Source organism: Pecten maximus, chromosome 6, assembly GCF_902652985.1.
Source record: "Pecten maximus chromosome 6, xPecMax1.1, whole genome shotgun sequence".
In the NCBI taxonomy this organism is placed as follows: Eukaryota; Metazoa; Mollusca; class Bivalvia; order Pectinida; family Pectinidae; genus Pecten; species Pecten maximus.
Window position 1 is genome coordinate 14,245,594 of NC_047020.1, and position 23,621 is coordinate 14,269,214.

Here is a 23,621-nt window from a genome sequence, read left to right on the forward strand (position 1 = left end):
ACATGATCTGTACTCAGCATAGAAAAAATATGTCAAATCTGTGTCACCATGTTTGGTGTCTTGAAAAGGTGTGGATTGACTCGAAAGTTCTTTCTATCTTTTAAGTGATGTTGATGATGAGTCAATATTTCAACATTATGGCTGTATGTTATGTGCTATTGGGTAAGACAGAGTAGAGGTTTAGGTTTTAAGCGCTGACACAATTATGAGACAGAGCATGTATAATGTAACCCGTTAAGCATCTTTACGACGCGGAAGGATAATTCGAATGAGTAAACAGGATTAACATAAACAGTTCAGTGTTCAGTGTAACAAGGCAGTTTTTCGTCAAGGTAGATTATTCCAGATTATGAACACGACATACTAGTTATTTTGTACTTCCCTGTGTGTGATCAACAGAGGGGCGAGGTCATACAGGAAAATGTTCTTGATGGTGATGATAGTTCTCTCAAAGTTGTATCTGAATTCTGCAACAGGTAAAATGATTTTCAACATGAATTAATAATTTCATTTAAAAAAAGAAGTTTTCACAATATGCAATGAACCTTCTTACGTAGGAGCTGCGAGCACTGGTAACATATATTAATTTTTGGTATTTTTCAGATCCTGAATATTATGTGATTGTGTATGGGCCTGGGGCTAACCAAGGACGTGTTCAACTGATCTTTGGTACGGAATCATTTACACTCTGTGGAGATGGCTGGGATGACGCGAATGCCGCCGTGGTGTGTAGAATGCTTGGTTATACAAGGTAAGAGTTTTAAATCGTAATATGACACGGAACTTTGGGGAAATTGTCAAGGATTTTTTAAGGTTAAATATATATTTTGCCATCAAATGAAGACTATATCAAAGGACAGTTTACATGAACTTCGAGGAAGCAGAAGCAAATTTCATTGTCCTTCTACTAATGTAAAATAATGACAAATAATGTAAAGATTAGTTTGATGTAAATGTACACTATTGTGTTGAAAAAATATACATCGGTATATTACTGATATTTGCTACACTTATATACTGTTTGTTTGCACAGAATGGTCCTAGATAATGCGTAAAAGGGACGAGATCCCACTTAATACTAAATCTGATGTACGGAAAAAATAAATATGCAAGGAATCATGATGATTATGTGAACTAATGTATAAAGTTGCTGTACAGGCAAAAATAGCAACATACACCGTGGGACGAAAATAAGCATACACCGTGGGACCAAACCAAACATACACCGTGGGACCAAACCAAACATACACCATGGGACCAAACCAAACATACACCGTAGGACCAAACCAAACATACACCGTAGGACCGAACCAAACATACACCGTGGGACCAAAATAAACATACACCGTGGGACCAAGCCAAACATACACCGTGGGACCGAACCAAACATACACCGTGGGACGAAAATAAGCATACACCGTGGGACCAAACCAAACATACACCGTGGGACCAAACCAAACATACACCGTGGGAAGAAGCCAAACATACACCGTGGGACCAAACCAAACATACACCGTGAGACCAAACCAAACATACACCGTGGGACCAAACCAAACATACACACGTGGGACCAAACCAAACATACACCGTGGGACCGAACCAAACATACACCGTGGGACCGAACCAAACGTACACTGAGGGACCAAACCAAACATACACCGTGGGACCAAACCAAACATACACCGTGGGACCAAATCAAACATACACCGTGGGACCAAAATAAACATACACCGTGGGACCAAACCAAACATACACCGTGGGACCAAACCAAACATACACCGTGGGACCGAACCAAACATACACCGTGGGACCAAACCAAACATACACCGTGGGACCGAACCAAACATACATCGTGGGACCGAACCAAACATAAACCGTGGGACCAATAAACATACACCGTGGGACCAAACCAAACATACACCGTGGGACCAAAATAAACATACACCGTGGGACCAAACCAAACATACACCGTGGGACCGAACCAAACATACACCGTGGGACCAAACCAAACATACACCGTGGGACCAAACCAAACATAAACCGTGGGACCAAACCAAACATACACACGTGGGACCAAACCAAACATAAACCGTGGGACCAAAATAAACATACACCGTGGGACCAAACCAAACATACACCGTGGGACCAAAATAAACATACACCGTGGGACCAAACCAAACATACACCGTGGGACCAAACCAAACATACACCGTGGGACCAAACCAAACATACACCGTGGGACCAAACCAAACATACACCGTGGGACCAAAGCAAACATACACCGTGGGACCAAACCAAACATACACCGTGGGACCAAAATAAACATACACCGTGGGACCAAACCAAACATACACACGTGGGACCAAACCAAACATACACCGTGGGACCAAACCAAACATACACCGTGGGACCGAACCAAACATACACCGTGGGACCAAACCAAACATACACCGTGGGACCGAACCAAACATACACCGTGGGACCAAACCAAACATACACCGTGGGACCAAACCAAACATACACACGTGGGACCAAACCAAACATACACCGTGGGACCAAACCAAACATACACCGTGGGACCAAACCAAACATAAACGTGGGACGAACCAAACATACATCGTGGAACCGAACCAAACATAAACCGTGGGACCAAAATAAACATACACCGTGGGACCAAACCAAACATACACCGTGGGACCAAACCAAACATACACCGTGGGACCGAACCAAACATACACCGTGGGACCAAACCAAACATATACACGTGGGACCAAACAAAACATACACACGTGGGACCAAACCAAACATACACCGTGGGACCAAACCAAACATACACCGTGGGACCAAAATAAACATACACCGTGGGACCAAACCAAACATACACACGTGGGACCAAACCAAACATACACCGTGGGACCAAACCAAACATACACCGTGGGACCAAACCAAACATAAACGTGGGACGAACCAAACATACATCGTGGAACCGAACCAAACATAAACCGTGGGACCAAAATAAACATACACCGTGGGACCAAACCAATCATATACACGTGGGACCAAACCAAACATACACCGTGGGACCAAACCAAACATACACCGTGGGACCAAACCAAACATACACCGTGGGACCAAACCAAACATACACCGTGGGACCAAACCAAACATACACCGTGGGACCGAACCAAACATACACCGTGGGACCAAACCAAACATATACACGTGGGACCAAACAAAACATACACACGTGGGACCAAACCAAACATACACACGTGGGACCAAACCAAACATACACCGTGGGACCGAACCAAACATACACCGTGGGACCAAACCAAACATACACCGTGGGACCGAACCAAACATACACCGTGGGACCAAACCAAACATACACCGTGGGACCAAACCAAACATACACCGTGGGACCAAACCAAACATACACCGTGGGACCAAACCAAACATACACCGTGGGACCAAACCAAACATACACCGTGGGACCAAAATAAACATACACCGTGGGACCAAACCAAACATACACACGTGGGACCAAACCAAAGATACACTGTGGGACCAAACCAAACATACACACGTGGGACCAAACCAAACATACACTGTGGGACCAAACCAAACATACACCGTGGGACCAAACCAAACATACACCGTGGGACCAAACCAAACATACACCGTGGGACCAAAATAAACATACACCGTGTGACCAAACCAAACATACACCGTGGGACCAAACCAAACATACACTGTGGGACCAAACCAAACATACACCGTGGGACCAAACCAAACATACACCGTGGGACCGAACCAAACATACACCCTGGGACCAAAATAAACATACACCGTGGGACCAAACAAAATATACACCGTGGGACCAAACCAAACATACACCGTGGGACCAAACCAAACATACACCGTGGGACCAAACCAAACATACACGTGGGACCGAACCAAACATACATCGTGGGACCGAACCAAACATACACCGTGGGACCAAAATAAACATACACCGTGGGACCAAACCAAACATACACCGTGGGACCGAACCAAACATACACCGTGGGACCGAACCAAACATACACCGTGGGACCAAACTAAACATACACCGTGGGACCAAACCAAACATACACACGTGGGACCAAACCAAACATACACCGTGGGACCGAACCAAACATACACCGTGGGACCAAACCAAACATACACACGTGGGACCAAACCAAACATACACACGTGGGACCAAACCAAGCATACACACGTGGGACCAAACCAAACATACACCGTGGGACCAAACCAAACATACACACGTGGGACCAAACCAAACATACACACGTGGGACCAAACCAAGCATACACACGTGGGACCAAAATAAACATACACCGTGGGACCAAACCAAACATACACACGTGGGACCAAACCAAACATACACCGTGGGACCAAACCAAACATACACCGTGGGACCGAACCAAACATACACCGTGGGACCAAACCAAACATACACCGTGGGACCGAACCAAACATACACCGTGGGACCAAACCAAACATACACCGTGGGACCAAACCAAACATACACACGTGGGACCAAACCAAACATACACCGTGGGACCAAACCAAACATACACCGTGGGACCAAACCAAACATAAACGTGGGACCAAACCAAACATACATCGTGGAACCGAACCAAACATAAACCGTGGGACCAAAATAAACATACACCGTGGGACCAAACCAAACATACATCGTGGGACCAAACCAAACATACACCGTGGGACCGAACCAAACATACACCGTGGGACCAAACCAAACATATACACGTGGGACCAAACAAAACATACACACGTGGGACCAAACCAAACATACACCGTGGGACCAAACCAAACATACACCGTGGGACCAAAATAAACATACACCGTGGGACCAAACCAAACATACACACGTGGGACCAAACCAAACATACACCGTGGGACCAAACCAAACATACACCGTGGGACCAAACCAAACATAAACGTGGGACGAACCAAACATACATCGTGGAACCGAACCAAACATAAACCGTGGGACCAAAATAAACATACACCGTGGGACCAAACCAAACATACACCGTGGGACCAAACCAAACATACACCGTGGGACCAAACCAAACATACACCGTGGGACCAAACCAAACATACACCGTGGGACCGAACCAAACATACACCGTGGGACCAAACCAAACATACACCGTGGTACCAAACCAAACATACACCGTGGGACCGAACCAAACATACACCCTGGGACCAAAATAAACATACACACGTGGGACCAAACCAAACATACACCGTGGGACCAAACTAAACATACACCGTGGGACCAAACCAAACATACACACGTGGGACCAAACCAAACATACATCGTGGAACCGAACCAAACATAAACCGTGGGACCAAAATAAACATACACCGTGGGACCAAACCAAACATACACCGTGGGACCAAACCAAACATACACCGTGGGACCGAACCAAACATACACCGTGGGACCAAACCAAACATATACACGTGGGACCAAACAAAACATACACACGTGGGACCAAACCAAACATACACCGTGGGACCAAACCAAACATACACCGTGGGACCAAAATAAACATACACCGTGGGACCAAACCAAACATACACACGTGGGACCAAACCAAACATACACCGTGGGACCAAACCAAACATACACCGTGGGACCAAACCAAACATAAACGTGGGACGAACCAAACATACATCGTGGAACCGAACCAAACATAAACCGTGGGACCAAAATAAACATACACCGTGGGACCAAACCAAACATACACCGTGGGACCAAACCAAACATACACCGTGGGACCAAACCAAACATACACCGTGGGACCAAACCAAACATACACCGTGGGACCAAACCAAACATACACCGTGGGACCGAACCAAACATACACCGTGGGACCAAACCAAACATACACCGTGGGACCAAAATAAACATACACCGTGGGACCAAACCAAACATACACCGTGGGACCAAACCAAACATACACTGTGGGACCAAACCAAACATACACCGTGGTACCAAACCAAACATACACCGTGGGACCGAACCAAACATACACCCTGGGACCAAAATAAACATACACACGTGGGACCAAACCAAACATACACCGTGGGACCAAACTAAACATACACCGTGGGACCAAACCAAACATACACACGTGGGACCAAACCAAACATACACCGTGGGACCGAACCAAACATACACCGTGGGACCAAACCAAACATACACACGTGGGACCAAACCAAACATACACACGTGGGACCAAACCAAGCATACACACGTGGGACCAAACCAAACATACACCGTGGGACCAAACCAAACATACACACGTGGGACCAAACCAAACATACACACGTGGGACCAAACCAAGCATACACACGTGGGACCAAACCAAACATACACACGTGGGACCAAACCAAACATACACACGTGGGACCGAACCAAACATACACCATGGGACCAAACCAAACATACAATGTATGGGAACAAAGCAAACATAAGTTACCCGTGGCCTCTTAAAATGTGTGACACTTAAATAAAATATATCTTATCTTATCTTATATGTGACCCCTAGAAGTGAGAATTATTCACATTGAAATCTCAAACACTTATTACTAATTATGGCTTCATTCGAATTTGATAAACAGCTGAAGGGCTGAAGGGTTCTATATTTTAAGTTAGCCATGTTTAGTTGTTCTCTGAAGGGACTCGGGGGCCGCGGTGGCCGAGTGGTTTAGGTGTCCCGACACTTTATCACTAGCCCTCCACCTCTGGGTTGCGAGTTCGAAACCTACGTGGGGCAGTTGCCAGGTACTGAACGTAGGCCGGTGGTTTTTCTCCGGTACCCCGGCTTTCCTCCACTTCCAAAACATGGCACGTCCTTAAATGACCTTGGCTGTTAATAGGACGTTAAACAATACAAACCAAACTGAAGTGACTCCGTGTGTGTGAGTTTATACATACACACATATATATATATATATGACTTGAGAAACACATGTTTTAAATTGCTTCATATTGTTATTTTCATTTGTAAAGGAATCGCAGTATCATTATTTGGACTAACGCCGAATGAACATCACACAAGCGTGATCCAACTGATATAAAAACGACAATTAAACCGCACAAAAATGCTTTATGTATCAACGTAACAGCCAATGGTGGTCTTTACGGAAGTTTAATTCGCTCCGGTGAAGTTCTAAAGGAATATTCCACGATGCTTTGCAATATATAGTCGTCAGGTTATTTTCAAGGTTAAAGTACATTCTGAAATGAAGATTTATATTAATTTATATAAAAGTGTAACCTGAATATTTTTGTTATGTTTACTATTGCAAGATAAAGTAGATGCAGTTGTAAACTAAACTACTGTGAAGAAATTATATACTAATATTGTACTATTGTCGAGATAAGTGCCATTTTAGGGAATGTACACATGAACGGGAATGTCATTCGTCCTGGGTATTGACCTATCAAAATAATATATTATATAATAGTTTTATTATAAAATAACCATTTGAATTTTACATAAAGCAAGGAAATCAAGTAAATGTTTTACTTATAGAGACCCCCTATATGAAACATTTTAGAATGTTTAATCGTATCTTTTAAACACCAGATAATAATACATGGCGTAATAAAAAACAAACAAACAAACAAACAAACAAACAAACAAACAAAAAACATGCACCTATGCATCAAAATACTGTTACATATACCAGTGGTTAAAGGGAGACAACCCTTACAGAAATATATAACTCTTGCAACCTTATATGTTAATAATTTTTTCTAGAAGAGGGATTTGTCATTTGGTGTAAAAGTGTTTATTAACAAGTGGTTGTTTACAAGATGTGTGTTAGAGAATTCTAGAAAAGAGATGTTTGGAGATAGTACTTGAAAGATTTGACAATGTAGTATAAATACCATGAGAGACAAATTGTCATTCAAAACTGATTTACAATTGTCAAGGAGAGCTATATGAATTCTGTTGGATTATTAATTGCCTGGAACTTTGAAATGTGGGATTTATAAACATTCTTAATTCTAGAGAAACGGATAGGAAGGATTACTCAAGGACAGCTGTTATAAGATAAGTAATTAGCACTGTTGATTTAACATACCACCTTGTACACCATTTAATTTTAATTGTAAATTATCTCCGTAACTTGCTTAGTTTTGTATACATCATTAAATTGTGTTTTGAACATAGCTGCTGGGTTTCGTTTTTTCTGTTATTATTACGAAACAGAAACTGGGGGCTCGTCAGGGATACGATTTAAAGATTTGAAATATTAACATAAAGTTTGTCAAATTTACTCAAATTTATTCATACATATATTGTACTTTGAAACCAACAGCTAAATAAGTATGGCTGCAAGTACAAAGGTAGAGGAGTTTGTAGAAGCGCCTCTCCTATGTTCTTATGAAAGTTGACAAGAGTGATTTATTGTTATCAGGAAAACATTTAGGTTTTTCTGTAAAAAAAAAAAACAAAAGATAAAAGCTGAAATTAGAAATTTGATTATTTAGATTTTTTAACCCCCTTTCTTTTTTTTTAATATGAAAACAGAGGTTTTGTTGTCAGTAGAAATGTTCGGTTAGTCTGAGGAAAAAGAAGCTGACAAATATTTTATGCATTTTCATAAAATTGCTAATATGAAACGGCCAGCGGATAAACAAACAATGTTACTATAAAGTGTCTTGATAGATAAGGTGAGAGATATCCATTCTTCATTGTCAGTGGAAGAAATCGCAGACTATCAGGTAGTAAAGAAAACTATTCAAAAAACATATGAGCCCTCGCCGAAGGCGTATCGCCAGAAATTTCGAAATTCAATGAAGAAAGAAGAACAAACTCATGTAGAATTTTCTCTAGAGAAAGAACAATTTTTCAATAGATGGTGTGATTCCAAGGAAATTGACAATGATATTGGCAAGCTGAGACAATTATTATTAATAGAAGAATTCAAACGTTGTATCCATGGAAATACCAAAACTCATTTATATGAGAGAAAAGTCGAATCACTGAGTGAAGCAGCTTTAATGACTGATGATTACACTCTCACCCACAAAGGTTCATTTATTAAAACCAGTTCTCAAGAGAAAAAGCAGTACCACAGGTACTGGTAAGTTAAATCAACATAGGAACCCAACCTTTAGTGGCCCTTCTAATAATAACCTGAAGTATGTGATAAGGCAAAGTCTGATTTCAAACCAGATCAAAGGGCGGGTGCGGGGTCTGTTTTCATTACTGCAAGAAAGTAGGATGTCTGAGTGTTATTTCCTCCATCGTAAGGAGCAAAGCCCAAAACAGCCAGTTCTATGGTAGGTAAGTCAAAGCTTAGTCAAAAATGTAGTGACATCGTGGAAGAGTCTAAACTGTCTATTGAGGACAGGTTAAGAGCTCAGAGTCGGAAAGCGTATTGGAGAAGTACTCTTCCTTCATTTCTGAAGGTTTTGTTTCACTTGTCGGTGAGCATGCTAACTTGAAAACTGTAAAGATTTTACGTGATACTGGAGCTTCTCATTCCTGGTTATTAGATGACGTAGTGCCTTTGTCTGAGAAGTGTTAGTGTTTTTCTTCAGGATGTATAGTTAGGTTTTGTTAATGTGCCTCTCCATTGTGTTTATCTTAAATCGGACTTAGTCACTGGGCCTGTAACTGTTGGTGTTGGACCGGAACTTACCACAGAGGGCGTGTCGCTCATTTTAGGTAACGACTTGCCTGGAGAGAAAATTAGAGTAGATCCATTAGTGTCCAGTACTCCTGATAAGACAGGATAAGTGTTGAGACTATTGAACAGGACATTCCTGGTATATTCCCTTCCAGTGCTGTCACTCGTTCAATGAGAGACGTAAATAGAGGTGTTCTTAGCAAGGGTACTTCTGTTGTGGATATGATGAGTACATCATCTTTGTCTACAGAGGAGCTTATAGCAGAACAGGAAAAACGATCCTTAACTCTCTTTGTTATGTAATCGGGCTTTGAGTTAGGAAGAGGCTGAGAAAGTCCCGATGTGTTACTTCCATAGGGCAGACGTATTTGTGCGTAAGTAGCGTCTTCCTGATGTGTCTCCTGAAGAAGACTGGTATATCTCATGAATACATGTGCCAGGGCATTCAGGTGTGACAAAGACATATAACAGGAAATTAGCTAATTTCTTTTGGCCTAAGTTGAAACATGACGTGGCTGAGTTTTGTAGGTCTTGTCAGGCATTTCAGATGATAGCCTAGGGAAACCCAATCAGAAAATGCCTGTAGCACCTTTGCACCCACTCCAGCTTTTGTGGAACGTTTCAGTACGGTCATTATAGACTGTGTAGGTCCTTTTCCCAAAACTAAGTCTGGGAAGGAGTATCTTTTGACTAATATGTGTGCTTCCACACACTTCCCTGAAGCTATTCCACTCAGAAATATCAAAACTCAAAACAAAGTCAAGTTAATTTTTTAACATTGGTTGGTCTATTCAATCTGGCCAACGGTCAAATTTTATGTCTGGTATTTACCACCAAGTCATATACCAGCTTCAGATCAAATAGTAAAAGTCTAGTGCTTATCATTTTAACACTCAGAGTGCTTTAGAACGTTTTTATCAGATCTCGAAAACATGATTGGGACAAAGGCATATATATATGCTGTTGTTTGGTGTTAGAGAACAAGGATCTCTTTGTTTCAGTCTCTTTGAACTTATGTTCGGACACACTGTTCGTGGTCCTTTGAAAATACTTAAGGGTAACATTTTAGATGATGATTCGTGACCATTAGAATGTGTGCGTCGTGTCCACTCGGTTGATGTATGTGCATCATGTCCGCTCCGTTTATGTGTGTGTCGTGTCCGTTCTGTTCATGTGTGTGTCGTGTCCATTTCGTTTATGTGTGTGTCGTGTCCATTCCGTTTATATGTGTCGTGTCCGCTCCGTTTATGTGTGTGTCGTGTCCATTCCGTTTATATGTGTGTCGTGTCCATTCCGCTTATGTGTGTGTCGTGTCCATTCCGTTTATATGTGTCATGTACATTCCGTTTAATGTGTCGTGTCCGCTCCGTTTATGTGTGTGTCGTGTCCAATCCGTTTATGTGTGTGTCGTGTCCGTTCTGTTCATGTGTGTGTCGTGTCCATTCCGTTTATGTGTGTGTCGTGTCCATTCCGTTTATATGTGTCATGTACATTCCGTTTAATGTGTCGTGTCCGCTCCGTTTATGTGTGTGTCGTGTCCAATCCGTTTATGTGTGTGTCGTGTCCACTCCGTTTATAGGTGTCATGTCCATTTCGTTTATGTGTGTGTCGTGTCCATTCCGTTTATGTGTTTGTCGTGTCCATTCCGTTTATGTGTGTGTCGTGTCCATTCCGTTTATGTGTGTATCGTGTCCACTCCGTTTATATGTGTGTCGTGTCCACTCCGTTTATATGTGTGTCGTGTCCACTCCGTTTATGTGTGTGTCGTGTCCATTCCGTTTATGTGTGTGTCGTGTCCATTCCATTGATGTGTGTCGTGTCCATTCCATTTATGTGTGTGTCTTGTCCATTCCGTTTATATGTGTCGTGTCCATTCCGTTTATATGTGTCGTGTCCATTCCGTTTATATGTGTCGTGTCCATTCCGTTTATATGTGTCGTGTCCATTCCGTTTATATGTGTCGTGTCCATTCCGTTTATAGGTGTCGTGTCCATTCCATTGATGTGTGTCGTGTCCATTCCGTTTATATGTGTCGTGTCCATTCCGTTTATGTGTGTGTCTTGTCCATTCCGTTTATATGTGTCGTGTCCATTCCTTTTTTGTGTGTGTGTTGTATAGTCCGTTTATATGTGTCGTGTCCATTCCGTTTATGTGTGTCGTGTCCATTCCGTTTATATGTGTCGTGTCCATTCCGTTTATGTGTGTGTCGTGTCCATTACATTGATGTGTATTGTGTCCATTCCGTTTATATGTGTCGTGTCCATTCCGTTTATATGTGTCGTGTCCATTCCGTTTATATGTGTCGTGTCCATTCCGTTTATGTGTGTGTCGTGTCCATTCGATTGATGTGTATTGTGTCCATTCCGTTTATATATGTCGTGTCCATTCCGTTTATATGTGTCGTGTCCATTCCGTTTATATGTGTCGTGTCCATTCCGTTTATATGTGTCGTGTCCATTCCGTTTATATGTGTCGTGTCCATTCCGTTTATATGTGTCGTGTCCATTCCGTTTATGTGTGTGTCGTGTCCATTCCGTTTATGTGTGTGTCGTGTCCATTCCGTTTATGTGTGTCGTGTCCATTCCGTTTATATGTGTCGTGTCCATTCCGTTTATATGTGTCGTGTCCATTCCATTGATGCGATCGTGTCCATTCCGTTTATGTGTGTGTGTTGTATAGTCCGTTTATATGTGTCGTGTCCATTCCGTTTATATGTGTCGTGTCCATTCCGTTTATGTTTGTGTGTTGTATAGTCCGTTTATATGTGTCGTGTCCATTCCGTTTATATGTGTCGTGTCCATTCCGTTTATATGTGTCGTGTCCATTCCGTTTATATGTGTCGTGTCCATTCCGTTTATAGGTGTCGTGTCCATTCCGTTTATGTGTGTGTGTCGTGTCCATTCCGTTTATGTGTGTGTCGTGTCCATTCCGTGTATGTGTGTGTCGTGTCCATTCCGTTTATATGTGTCGTGTCCGCTCCGTTTATGTGTGTGTCGTGTCCATTCCGTTTGTATGTGTCGTGTCCATTCCGTTTATATGTGTCGTGTCCGCTCCGTTTATGTGTGTGTCGTGTCCATTCCGTTTATATGTGTCGTGTCCATTCCGTTTATGTGTGTCGTGTCCATTCCGTTTATATGTGTCGTGTCCATTCCGTTTATATGTGTCGTGTCCATTCCATTGATGCGATCGTGTCCATTCCGTTTATGTGTGTGTGTTGTATAGTCCGTTTATATGTGTCGTGTCCATTCCGTTTATATGCGTCGTGTCCATTCCGTTTATGTGTGTGTGTGTTGTATAGTCCGTTTATATGTGTCGTGTCCATTCCGTTTATATGTGTCGTGTCCATTCCGTTTATATGTGTCGTGTCCATTCCGTTTATATGTGTCGTGTCCATTCCGTTTATAGGTGTCGTGTCCATTCCGTTTATGTGTGTGTGTCGTGTCCATTCCGTTTATGTGTGTGTCGTGTCCATTCCGTGTATGTGTGTGTCGTGTCCATTCCGTTTATATGTGTCGTGTCCACTCCGTTTATGTGTGTGTCGTGTCCATTCCGTTTGTATGTGTCGTGTCCATTCCGTTTATATGTGTCGTGTCCGCTCCGTTTATGTGTGTGTCGTGTCCATTCCGTTTATATGTGTCGTGTCCATTCCGTTTATATGTGTCGTGTCCATTCCATTGATGTGTGTCGTGTCCATTCCGTTTATGTGTGTGTCGTGTCCATTCCGTTTATGTGTGTGTGTTGTATAGTCCGTTTATGTGTGTCGTGTCCATTCCGTTTATGTGTGTGTCGTGTCCATTCCGTTTATGTGTGTGTGTTGTATAGTCCGTTTATATGTGTCGTGTCCATTCCGTTTATGTGTGTGTCATGTCCATTCCGTTTATGTGTGTGTGTCGTGTCCATTCCGTTTATGTGTGTGTCGTGTCCATTCCGTTTATGTGTGTGTCGTGTCCATTCCGTTTATATGTGTCGTGTCCATTCCGTTTATGTGTGTGTCGTGTCCATTCCGTTTATATGTGTCGTGTCCATTCCGTTTATATGTGTCGTGTCCATTCCGTTTATGTGTGTGTCATGTCCATTCCGTTTATGTGTGTGTGTCGTGTCCATTCCGTTTATGTGTGTGTCATGTCCATTCCGTTTATGTGTGTGTGTCGTGTCCATTCCGTTTATGTGTGTGTCGTGTCCATTCCGTTTATGTGTGTGTCGTGTCCATTCCGTTTATGTGTGTGTCGTGTCCATTCCGTTTATATGTGTCGTGTCCATTCCGTTTATATGTGTCGTGTCCATTCCGTTTATATGTGTCGTGTCCACTTCGTTTATATGTGTCGTGTCCATTCCGTTTATATGTGTCGTGTCCATTCCGTTTATATGTGTCGTGTCCATTCCGTTTATATGTGTCGTGTCCATTCCGTTTATATGTGTCGTGTCCATTCCGTTTATATGTGTCGTGTCCACTCCGTTTATGTGTTCGTCAACGTCTGAAACAGGAACAAGAAGAGGACTGCCATATCAGAAAAACATAATCCTAACTCCAAAGAAACAGGGACAAAACATTAACAAATTACCAATACTCACGTCCATGGAAAAAAAATCAGAATGATAAGCGTCATCAGCAGACACACTATGCAAACATGGGTCAAATCCGGGAAATGTCATGGTAAACGTTTGTCCCGTCGATGCTTCACGTGTTTTCTGTTCATTTACAGCAGCGGAGCTGTTGCTCTTCAAAATGTCACAACTGCTAATGCCGATGACATATGGTCTCACCAATTTGACTGTAATGGAAGTGAGCCGTCCCTTCGGAAATGTCCAATAATGGCGGTCGATAATGTCACTGAATGCGCAACTCGTGGAGCGCCCGGGGTGTTCTGTTCAAAGGGTAAGTGCATTGTTCACGAATTGAAATTAATCTATTTCACAATTTTCGCGAACATAAATATCCTTTTTGCATAAAACCCGACAGATAATGCAGACATTATAAGGAAACCGCAATTCTTTAAAATTTTGTAGGTTAACCAGGGGTATCAATATCTAAAACTGAACAATTGAGAAATGAAATTATCACGCTTACCATACAGCTCTTCATAAGCATAAGGTTTTTATTTCGTGATAACGTGTCATGATTAATGCTATAGGTGAAAATAAAGGAAAATAGCAAAAACAACCAGTACAGTATCTCAAAGGTCAATAATAATAGTCAGCAAAAAGCATTAGAAGTGAAGCTGAAGAAGAGGAGGGTTTTAGCTCATAATAAATAAAAACTTACATCAGTTGTATCATTTGTATATCTGTAATAAACAATCTACAGACATTCTGTGATAACAATATTATGAGGTTTCTATAGTGTATAACTGTGTCATTGTAGCATTGCCTTTTTTGTTGACATCTTAGATAAGAACGCTTGATTTCAAGACAAACGATCATTTGAATAACAAAAACAATGTATACCATTTCATATTCCCATTTTATTAATTTATTGGCAAGTTTTTTAATGGATGCTTTCGACGGTTACATCGCCTTAGTAACCCATGCCATGTTGTTTTAGATCAAGTTCCAGACGATTTCTTCCTCCTGTCCTTTGGTTCATCTATTGCCCGAATGGATCGTTCGCACGAGAGTTTAACAGTGATACAGTCTGGTGGTTTAGGACTAGTAATCGCCGTCGACTATGATCCCATTCAGCATGACATTCTTTGGACGGACATAGTACTTAATCAGATTGCTAAATGTCATCTCAACGGAGGAGAGATAACCATTGTGTTTCAAGCAGGAGACGGTAATCTCGCTGATATTCGCTCCACTCACGCTTCCGTAACTTTTCAGTTTAATCTATGTTTAATATTGAAATGACAGGGATTGACAAAGTCAAAATCTGTTACGGGTGACATGCATCAATTTATGATAAGTACACCTTATGGTACATTTTTGTTTCTCAAACACATTTTCAAGAAATAGCACTTCAAATGATATTTCATTTTCATCATCGTAGTGGTTTTACCATGGTATCCCATCGTTTACTTTACAGCTTCCGTGATGGATGGATTCGCAGTCGACAGCGATTCCCGACTTATGTTCTATACAGATACCGGATATGACGAAATAGGTGTGGTTCACATGGACACATTAACAAGAACTGTACTATTTAATTCATCGTTAGAAGAACCGCGGAAGATAATCTTCGACTCAAATACCAGGTTATAATCATGCTTACATTGTTTTCTGCAGATACCCGATGTTTTTATTAGGTTCAATGTGTTTACACCCCGAAAAGTACTCCAGATAACTATACATAATATACGTTTTATAAAGGTATTGGAAATGGGAATTCCCATTTCTATATTGATGTTTTTTAATTGGGCAAATATTGTTTTAATAATACGAAAATTCACGATAATATAAGGTCCAACGGTAAAGACTTCTGTTGTTTATATTGGTGAACAGTGAGATCTACTGGACAGATTGGGGAACAAACGCAAAAATCGAACGAGCAAACTATGACGGTTCTGACCGAGAGGTTGTCGTCGATTCCGGACTTGTCTGGCCAAACAGTCTCGTATTAGATGGTAACATTTCCAATGTATTGATATTTGAATGAACGGCTAATTGTCTCGTTTCTGAGGTTTCATTGGACATGGGGCTTATTACTTTTCGATGAAGATCTTTCTCTATCAAGTTATTAGTTAATTGGTCGGTCTTTTAACAGCTTACTTTAAACGTGCTTAAATTTTAGCACTATAGCTAATTAAAACGGATTAGCGGTACAATGTGTATAATGACTTAGCACACCGACAATGCTTGCCAAGTAAAACATTGTAGATAAACTACAGCTAGCGCTATTAGAATTTGGAGAAATTCTTCCAGCGGGAAAATTGCTTAAATAAGATAACCGCTGAAATATGTACGTTTACAGCATAAACCTGGTTCGGCACAGTTGCTAGGTAACAGTAGAATCTTTCTATATTCACTAGACTTCGGCACCTAGTCATCATCCCTTCTTTAGATTGGAGAATAGGAACTCGGAATAAAATATGACTTTATAGAAGAAATTGAATTTTCATTCAAATAATGCTATAAACAGTTTTGCGTGTGAATAGTGAGTATAACCTTATAAGGTTTGGTTAACCTTTTTTATTTGAAGGGGACTTGTTGTACTGGTGTGACGGTTCGACTGATGTAGTAGAGAAAATAGCGAGGGATGGCACTGGACGAACTGTTATCTATTCTACAGGGCTAGCGCACTGTTTTGACTTTGTCCTTGTGGATGATTACTTTTATTGCAACGATTGGGGTTCAGCGTAAGTCTTTGATAATGTTGATATTGTTTTCTTCGAATGTTTCAGCAGGATCAGATTTATTTATTGGGCCGATCTTAATATGACATGGAATCTATGAAATATCTTCACGTAGATAGCCGGCAACTTTGATATTACTGTGAACTGAAGATCTAAAACTAAACAAAAACAAATTCTCACGACAAACTTCGAAACAGTGGTTATGTTCCCGATGGTCAGAAGACGCAGTTTAGGTCAGTGATTCGTATTAAATAAGAACACTACTTCTGACCAATCGTAAACGTCACTGTCTTTACTTTAGTGTAGATTATGTTTTTCAACCACATTTCGTCTTGTTCTTACTGTATGATGTTGGTTTTGAAAATCGTTTTAAAAAAACATCTTTGTCGAAAAAGTATGATTAGAGGACTGCTCAGTTTTTTGTTTTTGTTTTTTGGTGTTTTTTGTTTTTTGTTTTTTCTTTTGTTTTTGTTTTTATTTTATTTTATTTTATTTCATCGTTTTTATTTTACTATCTTAAACAAAAAAGTTGCAAACGTTTTGTTGGCGATATTTGCAGAAATATAATCAAACTTGGGAAGAACGGAAGTGACATTTCTACATATGGTCCAGGTCTTCAAAAACGATATGGCATCGCTCATTATCGTAAAGGTACATTGAATAAGTGTTAATATAAGAGTATCAAACCATTCTTTTGTGGTAAAGTTTACTTTGTTTTGAATTATTGATTTTGTTTTATAACGATGATAAACTGATGAATGTTGAAAATTGATATGAAAATAATGAAATATTAAAAGTATTCAGTATATTACACATTGGCTCATAACTACTGTGATTGCAATATTGATTTAATATTATGTTAAGATTGTTTGTGTTTTTTCTCTATTGATATGTACCGAATATATATGTGTTTATATACTATGTGCATGCAGTATATTATGTTACTTGCTAATCCCTAATCATATACATAATACATATGTATCGCACTAATAATACATGACCACTCTGGATCCGAAGACCCCCGTAAACAGATAAGTATAATTTATTTATTTGATTGACCAGTAAATATACTCATTCCATGTGAATTCCTAAAGGTAAGTAAATAAATAAATCGTACCACAGTTCTTTGTGCAAAGATCTAATAGTATGATACACTGTGGAATAGAACTATTAGATATACATGATTATGTTATGTTTAATTACATATTATTATATAACCTGTTTAATACTGATGATGTAAAATAAGTCTAAATGTTATATGTCGTCTTGGTGAATTGATGGTATTATTTTCTGGCATGAATGCCTCACAAGTAACGGCCTCCTGAAATGTTGACATGGAAACAACCCTATAGCCAGTAGTTACGACATTCAATGGTTTACACACACAACAGAACGTCTCGTGTTTACGTTACATATGTTTATATACAACAACTTACGTTTTCTACATTAATTTCGTATTACGATTAATCTTTTTAACAGTCTTTAGAATAAAATACTGTATATTGTTATTTTTACTATGCCTACTTCCTTTGTCAAAATTTTCGTAAATATTATTTAATTTCGTTATCAGAATAATAGAATTGGATACATTTTTCGGTTGCTCATTTTGAAAAAATAACATGGAGTCACCGAGGTCGCCCAGTTAGTATATATTTATGTTTCTTTCGGAGGTAAGCATTTTATCGACAAAAGGAGTATAAAGGTGGAACCAATGATACGCAATGGGTAGAGGAGTAGGGAAGGCTCTGTGGATCAAGGACCCTGGAACAGATGTTGGGGTCGGAGGATGATTGGGCGAGACGTGATGAAGGGTCGGATAATAATAACATAACTTCATCATGATGATTATTGTTGGTATGATGATTATTGTTGGTATTCACTGTGGACAATTACTTGATGTCTGTAATATATAATTAAATGATGCACTGTAATAATGTTATCAAGTTTACATGTTTTACCGATTTTTATGATTTGACATTGAAGCATTAGCAGCATAATAATGCATTACATGGAATTGTCTTATATACTATCATTTATTTAAGGGTATTATTTCTTATATTAGCATATGTCTATGTTCATTTTGTGATCTGATTATTGTTTTCCGTATTTTTTAATTGGTTATAATTACATGTGTAATATATATGAGTTACACAGAATACTATAAAAAAACAATATAATATCTACTGATAGAACGATATCAATTCATTAGACGGTAAAGACATTTTCTGTAACATAGTCGTTTTACATCAGATACTGCATTAATTTAAAAAAAAATGCAATTTAGTTTAGAATCCTCGTGATGCTGAGAAAAAACAATCTACACTGTAGACATGGATGTGGACTACTGGAGTTGTTAAGCACCAAGGTATGCTACACCAAACAGAGAAAGTTGAATGAACTATCGGGTCTGTTACCGACTTTACCTGGTAAACACAGGGTAATAGTAGGTGTACTTTAGTGTTTCGGTGGGTGATGGGTTGTGTTAGCTTCCCAATGTTTTAGTGAGGGTGGGTTGTCTTAGCTTCTCAATGTTTTAGTGAAGGTGGGTTGTGTAAGCTTCTCAATGTTTTAGTGAGGGTGGGTTGTGTTAGCTTCCCAATGTTTTAGTGAGGATGGGTTGTGTTAGCTTCCCAATGTTTTAGTGAGGGTGGGTTGTGTTAGCTTCCCAATGTTTTATTGGTTGATGGGTGGTGTTAGCTTCCCAATGTTTTATTGGTTGATGGGTGGTGTTAGCTTCCCATTGTTTTAGTGAGGGTGGGTTGTGTTAGCTTCTCAATGTTTTAGTGAGGGTGGGTTGTGTTAGCTTCCCAATGTTTTAGTGAGGGTGGGTTGTGTTAGCTCCCCATTGTTTTATTGAGGGTGGGTTGTGTTAGCTTCCCAATGTTTTATTGAGGGTGGGTTGTGTTAGCTTCCCAATGTTTTATTGAGGGTGGGTTGTGTTAGCTTCCCAATGTTTTAGTGAGGGTGGGTTGTGTTAGCTTCTCAATGTTTTAGTGAGGGTGGGTTGTGTTAGCTTCCCAATGTTTTAGTGAGGGTGGGTTGTGTTAGCTTCCCAATGTTTTAGTGAGGGTGGGTTGTGTTAGCTTCCCAATGTTTTAGTGAGGATGGGTTGTGTTAGCTTCCCAATGTTTTAGTGAGGATGGGTTGTGTTAGCTTCCCAATGTTTTAGTGAGGGTGGGTTGTGTTAGCTTCCCAATGTTTTAGTGAGGGTGGGTTGTGTTAGCTTCTCAATGTTTTAGTGAGGGTGGGTTGTGTTAGCTTCCCAATGTTTTAGTGAGGGTGGGTTGTGTTAGCTTCCCATTTTTTTATTGGTTGATGGGTGGTGTTAGCTTCCCAATGTTTTATTGGTTGATGGGTGGTGTTAGCTTCCCAATGTTTTAGTGAGGGTGGGTTGTGTTAGCTTCCCAATGTTTTAGTGAGGGTGGGTTGTGTTAGCTTCCCAATGTTTTATTGGTTGGTGGGTGGTGTTAGCTTCCCAATGTTTTAGTGAGGGTGGGTTGTGTTAGCTTCCCAATGTTTTAGTGAGGGTGGGTTGTGTTAGCTTCCCAATGTTTTAGTGAGGGTGGGTTGTGTTAGCTTCCCAATGTTTTATTGAGGGTGGGTTGTGTCAGCTTCCCAATGTTTTAGTGAGGGTGGGTTGTGTTAGCTTCCCAATGTTTTAGTGAGGGTGGGTTGTGTTAGCTTCCCAATGTTTTAGTGAGGATGGGTTGTGTTAGCTTCCCAATGTTTTAGTGAGGGTGGGTTGTGTTAGCTTCCCAATGTTTTATTGAGGGTGGGTTGTGTTAGCTTCCCAATGTTTTAGTGAGGGTGGGTTGTGTTCGTTTCCCAATGTTTTAGTGAGGGTGGGTTGTGTTAGCTTCTCAATGTTTTAGTGAGGGTGGGTTGTCTTAGCTTCTCAATGTTTTATTGAGGGTGGGTTGTGTTAGCTTCCCAATGTTTTAGTGAGGGTGGGTTGTGTTAGCTTCCCAATGTTTTATTGGTTGATGGGTGGTGTTAGCTTCCCAATGTTTTATTGGTTGATGGGTGGTGTTAGCTTCCCAATGTTTTAGTGGGTGATAGGTTGTGTTAGCTTCCTATTGTTTTATTGGTTGATGGGTGGTGTTACCGATAGTTTTGAGAGCTATCTCGGTGTATTAAGGCCCTTTTTGTTTGCTGTTGGATGACCTAGGGTTGAGATTGCTGTATGTTGTGCTTTCAAGAGGATACAATAATAGTTCCCGTGGATGATGAACATGTGGTTTCTTCCCCAAATCCTTACCTCCCGGAGCTTCTCAATGTTATATGACCTCGCGAGTATTTGAGTTCCTTACTCCTAGACGTCCCTTAAGTTCCGCTGAATGATGTGATCAGTGTCACGCATGCTCTACGTGTATTTCCATTGTTCCGTCATACGTCATTTCTATTTTCTATTGAATGTGTTATGAGTCTTCCCAAATGTTTTTGTTTAAACACCTAAAGCATTAAAATACTCTTTTATTATTTTTTTTATGAAATACAATTTTGTTATCGATTGTAAATTAATTCAAATTTTTGTTAATGTTAGAGAGAAACATGTTAACTAAACGTGACTACTGTATTCACAGGCCCTCTGGAAGGTTAGAACTATTCTACTCGATGACCGCAAGAACACGATTACAACAAACATTACCAAGACGATGATTCTGAATCGATTGTGATGGACACGGATACAACATGCTGGAAATGGACAAAATATGTTAATTACGTGTTAGCATACAATCGTCTTTGGTGAAAATGCATTGAAGGGGTAATAAATGCGCATTATTCGGTAGATATCAAAACATGTCCAGTTTTCCTATACTGTTATTCTATCAAACGTCAAGAACATAAAAGTATTTGAAATTAAATTTACATTTGAAGGTAAAACTCGATATTGTGTTGTCTTATTATGATTTCACTTTAGGTACCAAATCGCCATCGATTTCTGTCAATTGCTAGGATTTTAGTATTTGAAGGTATCGTTAAGTGTTATCAATTTAGTATGATGATAATTACAGGGATATGTTCGCCTGTCAGTATCGCGCTAATTTATCACTAGCATTATACAATGTATATACATACCATCTATATTGTTTCGCTCAGTGTAGAAAATATTAGATTTTTTAATATCGTCATTAATTAAACATCTTATAAGATTAATGATGGAAGATGCGTGGATAAGAATAGGAAAAGGACATGCTTTTACGATTGCAACTGTAAATGCAAGATTTGTAATGTGCAAAGCAAGGGATTTTTGTGTGATAATTGATGTAAGTAGCGATTTCACTGTTGGAGACAAATCGTAAAACAGCACGAAAGCCATCCCTGTCTGTCTCCGTACAACTCCATACGGGAAACTTTCTCTCTTATCTTGAAATTTATTTCACTAATAAGGGGAGACAATTCCAAGAATTCAAGTATGTTCATGTTTAGTTAAAAAGTCAAAATAGGGGCAATATTGTATCCGTCTCAAACTCTTAATGTAAGTCTTAGACATTTCTATTAAACAAATTCTGCTCGTTTAGAACCAAATAGTTTCTATGTGGTGTTCCCCGACACACAGATTTCTGATAAAACAACTAAACTGTTGTATGGTGTTTTAAAGTGTTTTACTATCCCATTGATGACCGTGGAAGACCAAGACCAGGGGCCTGCTTTTATATAGCTAATAGGATATTTTCACGATAAAGCAATATATTTTGGGAGGCATCTGGATACCACCGATGACACGATATGTCTGATATATTACCGGGTAATTCAATAAATATAAAACTGCCTATAATAGAGTTACTTAGATAAACATTTTAATAGAAAGTTTCACTTGTTTCAAAACTGTAAGCCCGAGTGAAAATTCATTTTGATGATTATGGTATGCTATTGCCGCAATAAACAATATAAATTTTCCATTTCACTACCCGGATGTGCTTTAATGTTTAAATTAAATTGGCTGACACTTTTAGCACGGCCAAGAAATGTTTCTCCGAACAGGGGTCCAGACAAGTTTGTCTAATTGTTCAATAATACGGGAGTTATCAAACACATCAGTTTGGGCGATATAAACACTAGATGACAAGATATAGATACATACATGTATCACCATGATAAAGTTATATCTGACTTTGACCTCCGTGTCATCAACAATAGACTACTGCCGCTGGATATGGGGTCATACTGAAGTTTAGTGTCACTTTGTTTACAATGAATCTTTGTTACACGATCTATATATACTGATTAGTAACGTTCAATTGTATACATGTTATACGGCGCGTGCTAAGGTCAAAAACATGATACACATATCGACACAAATACTCACAAAGATGTTCGTCCACATTAGCTATATCCCTGGAATGTGTACTACACCATTGGACAATCGTTAATTAAAGTATTATGACCCCATTGTTGACAGTTCATTGTAATATTTATGCACTGAGACGTTTATGTTCAGCGTCAGTGCAAAAATTAAAGGCCACAAATAAATATTATCATTGACGAAAACATTTTATTCATGTAGTTGTTTCCACAATGGTCGCAGCAGTATGCAATGCATGTATGTTTGTGCATAATTAATTATATCTCCAAAATATGAGACTGATGGTAGTTTAA

General features: G+C 39.9%; 1 protein-coding gene across 4 annotated transcripts; it reads left to right on the forward strand.

Moving 5' to 3' along the window:
- The first annotated feature begins 233 nt into the window (after window positions 1-233).
- LOC117329041 (low-density lipoprotein receptor-related protein 4-like) lies at window positions 234-21,910 on the forward strand. Of its 4 annotated transcripts, none has more exons than XM_033886735.1 (10): window positions 234-476; window positions 604-751; window positions 14,439-14,608; window positions 15,275-15,505; window positions 15,755-15,923; window positions 16,171-16,292; window positions 16,868-17,024; window positions 17,581-18,875; window positions 19,306-19,386; window positions 21,605-21,910. In XM_033886735.1, exons 1-8 carry the CDS (start codon window positions 422-424, stop codon window positions 17,690-17,692), a joined length of 1,164 nt encoding a protein of 387 aa, XP_033742626.1. In that variant the 5' UTR covers window positions 234-421; the 3' UTR covers window positions 17,693-18,875; window positions 19,306-19,386; window positions 21,605-21,910. The 4 variants fall into 4 exon arrangements, with proteins under 4 accessions (XP_033742626.1, XP_033742622.1, XP_033742624.1 ...); XM_033886731.1 differs by having other exon boundaries at window positions 242-476; window positions 14,436-14,608; XM_033886733.1 differs by having other exon boundaries at window positions 242-476; window positions 14,436-14,608; window positions 19,311-19,386.
- Window positions 21,911-23,621: the final 1,711 nt, after the last annotated feature.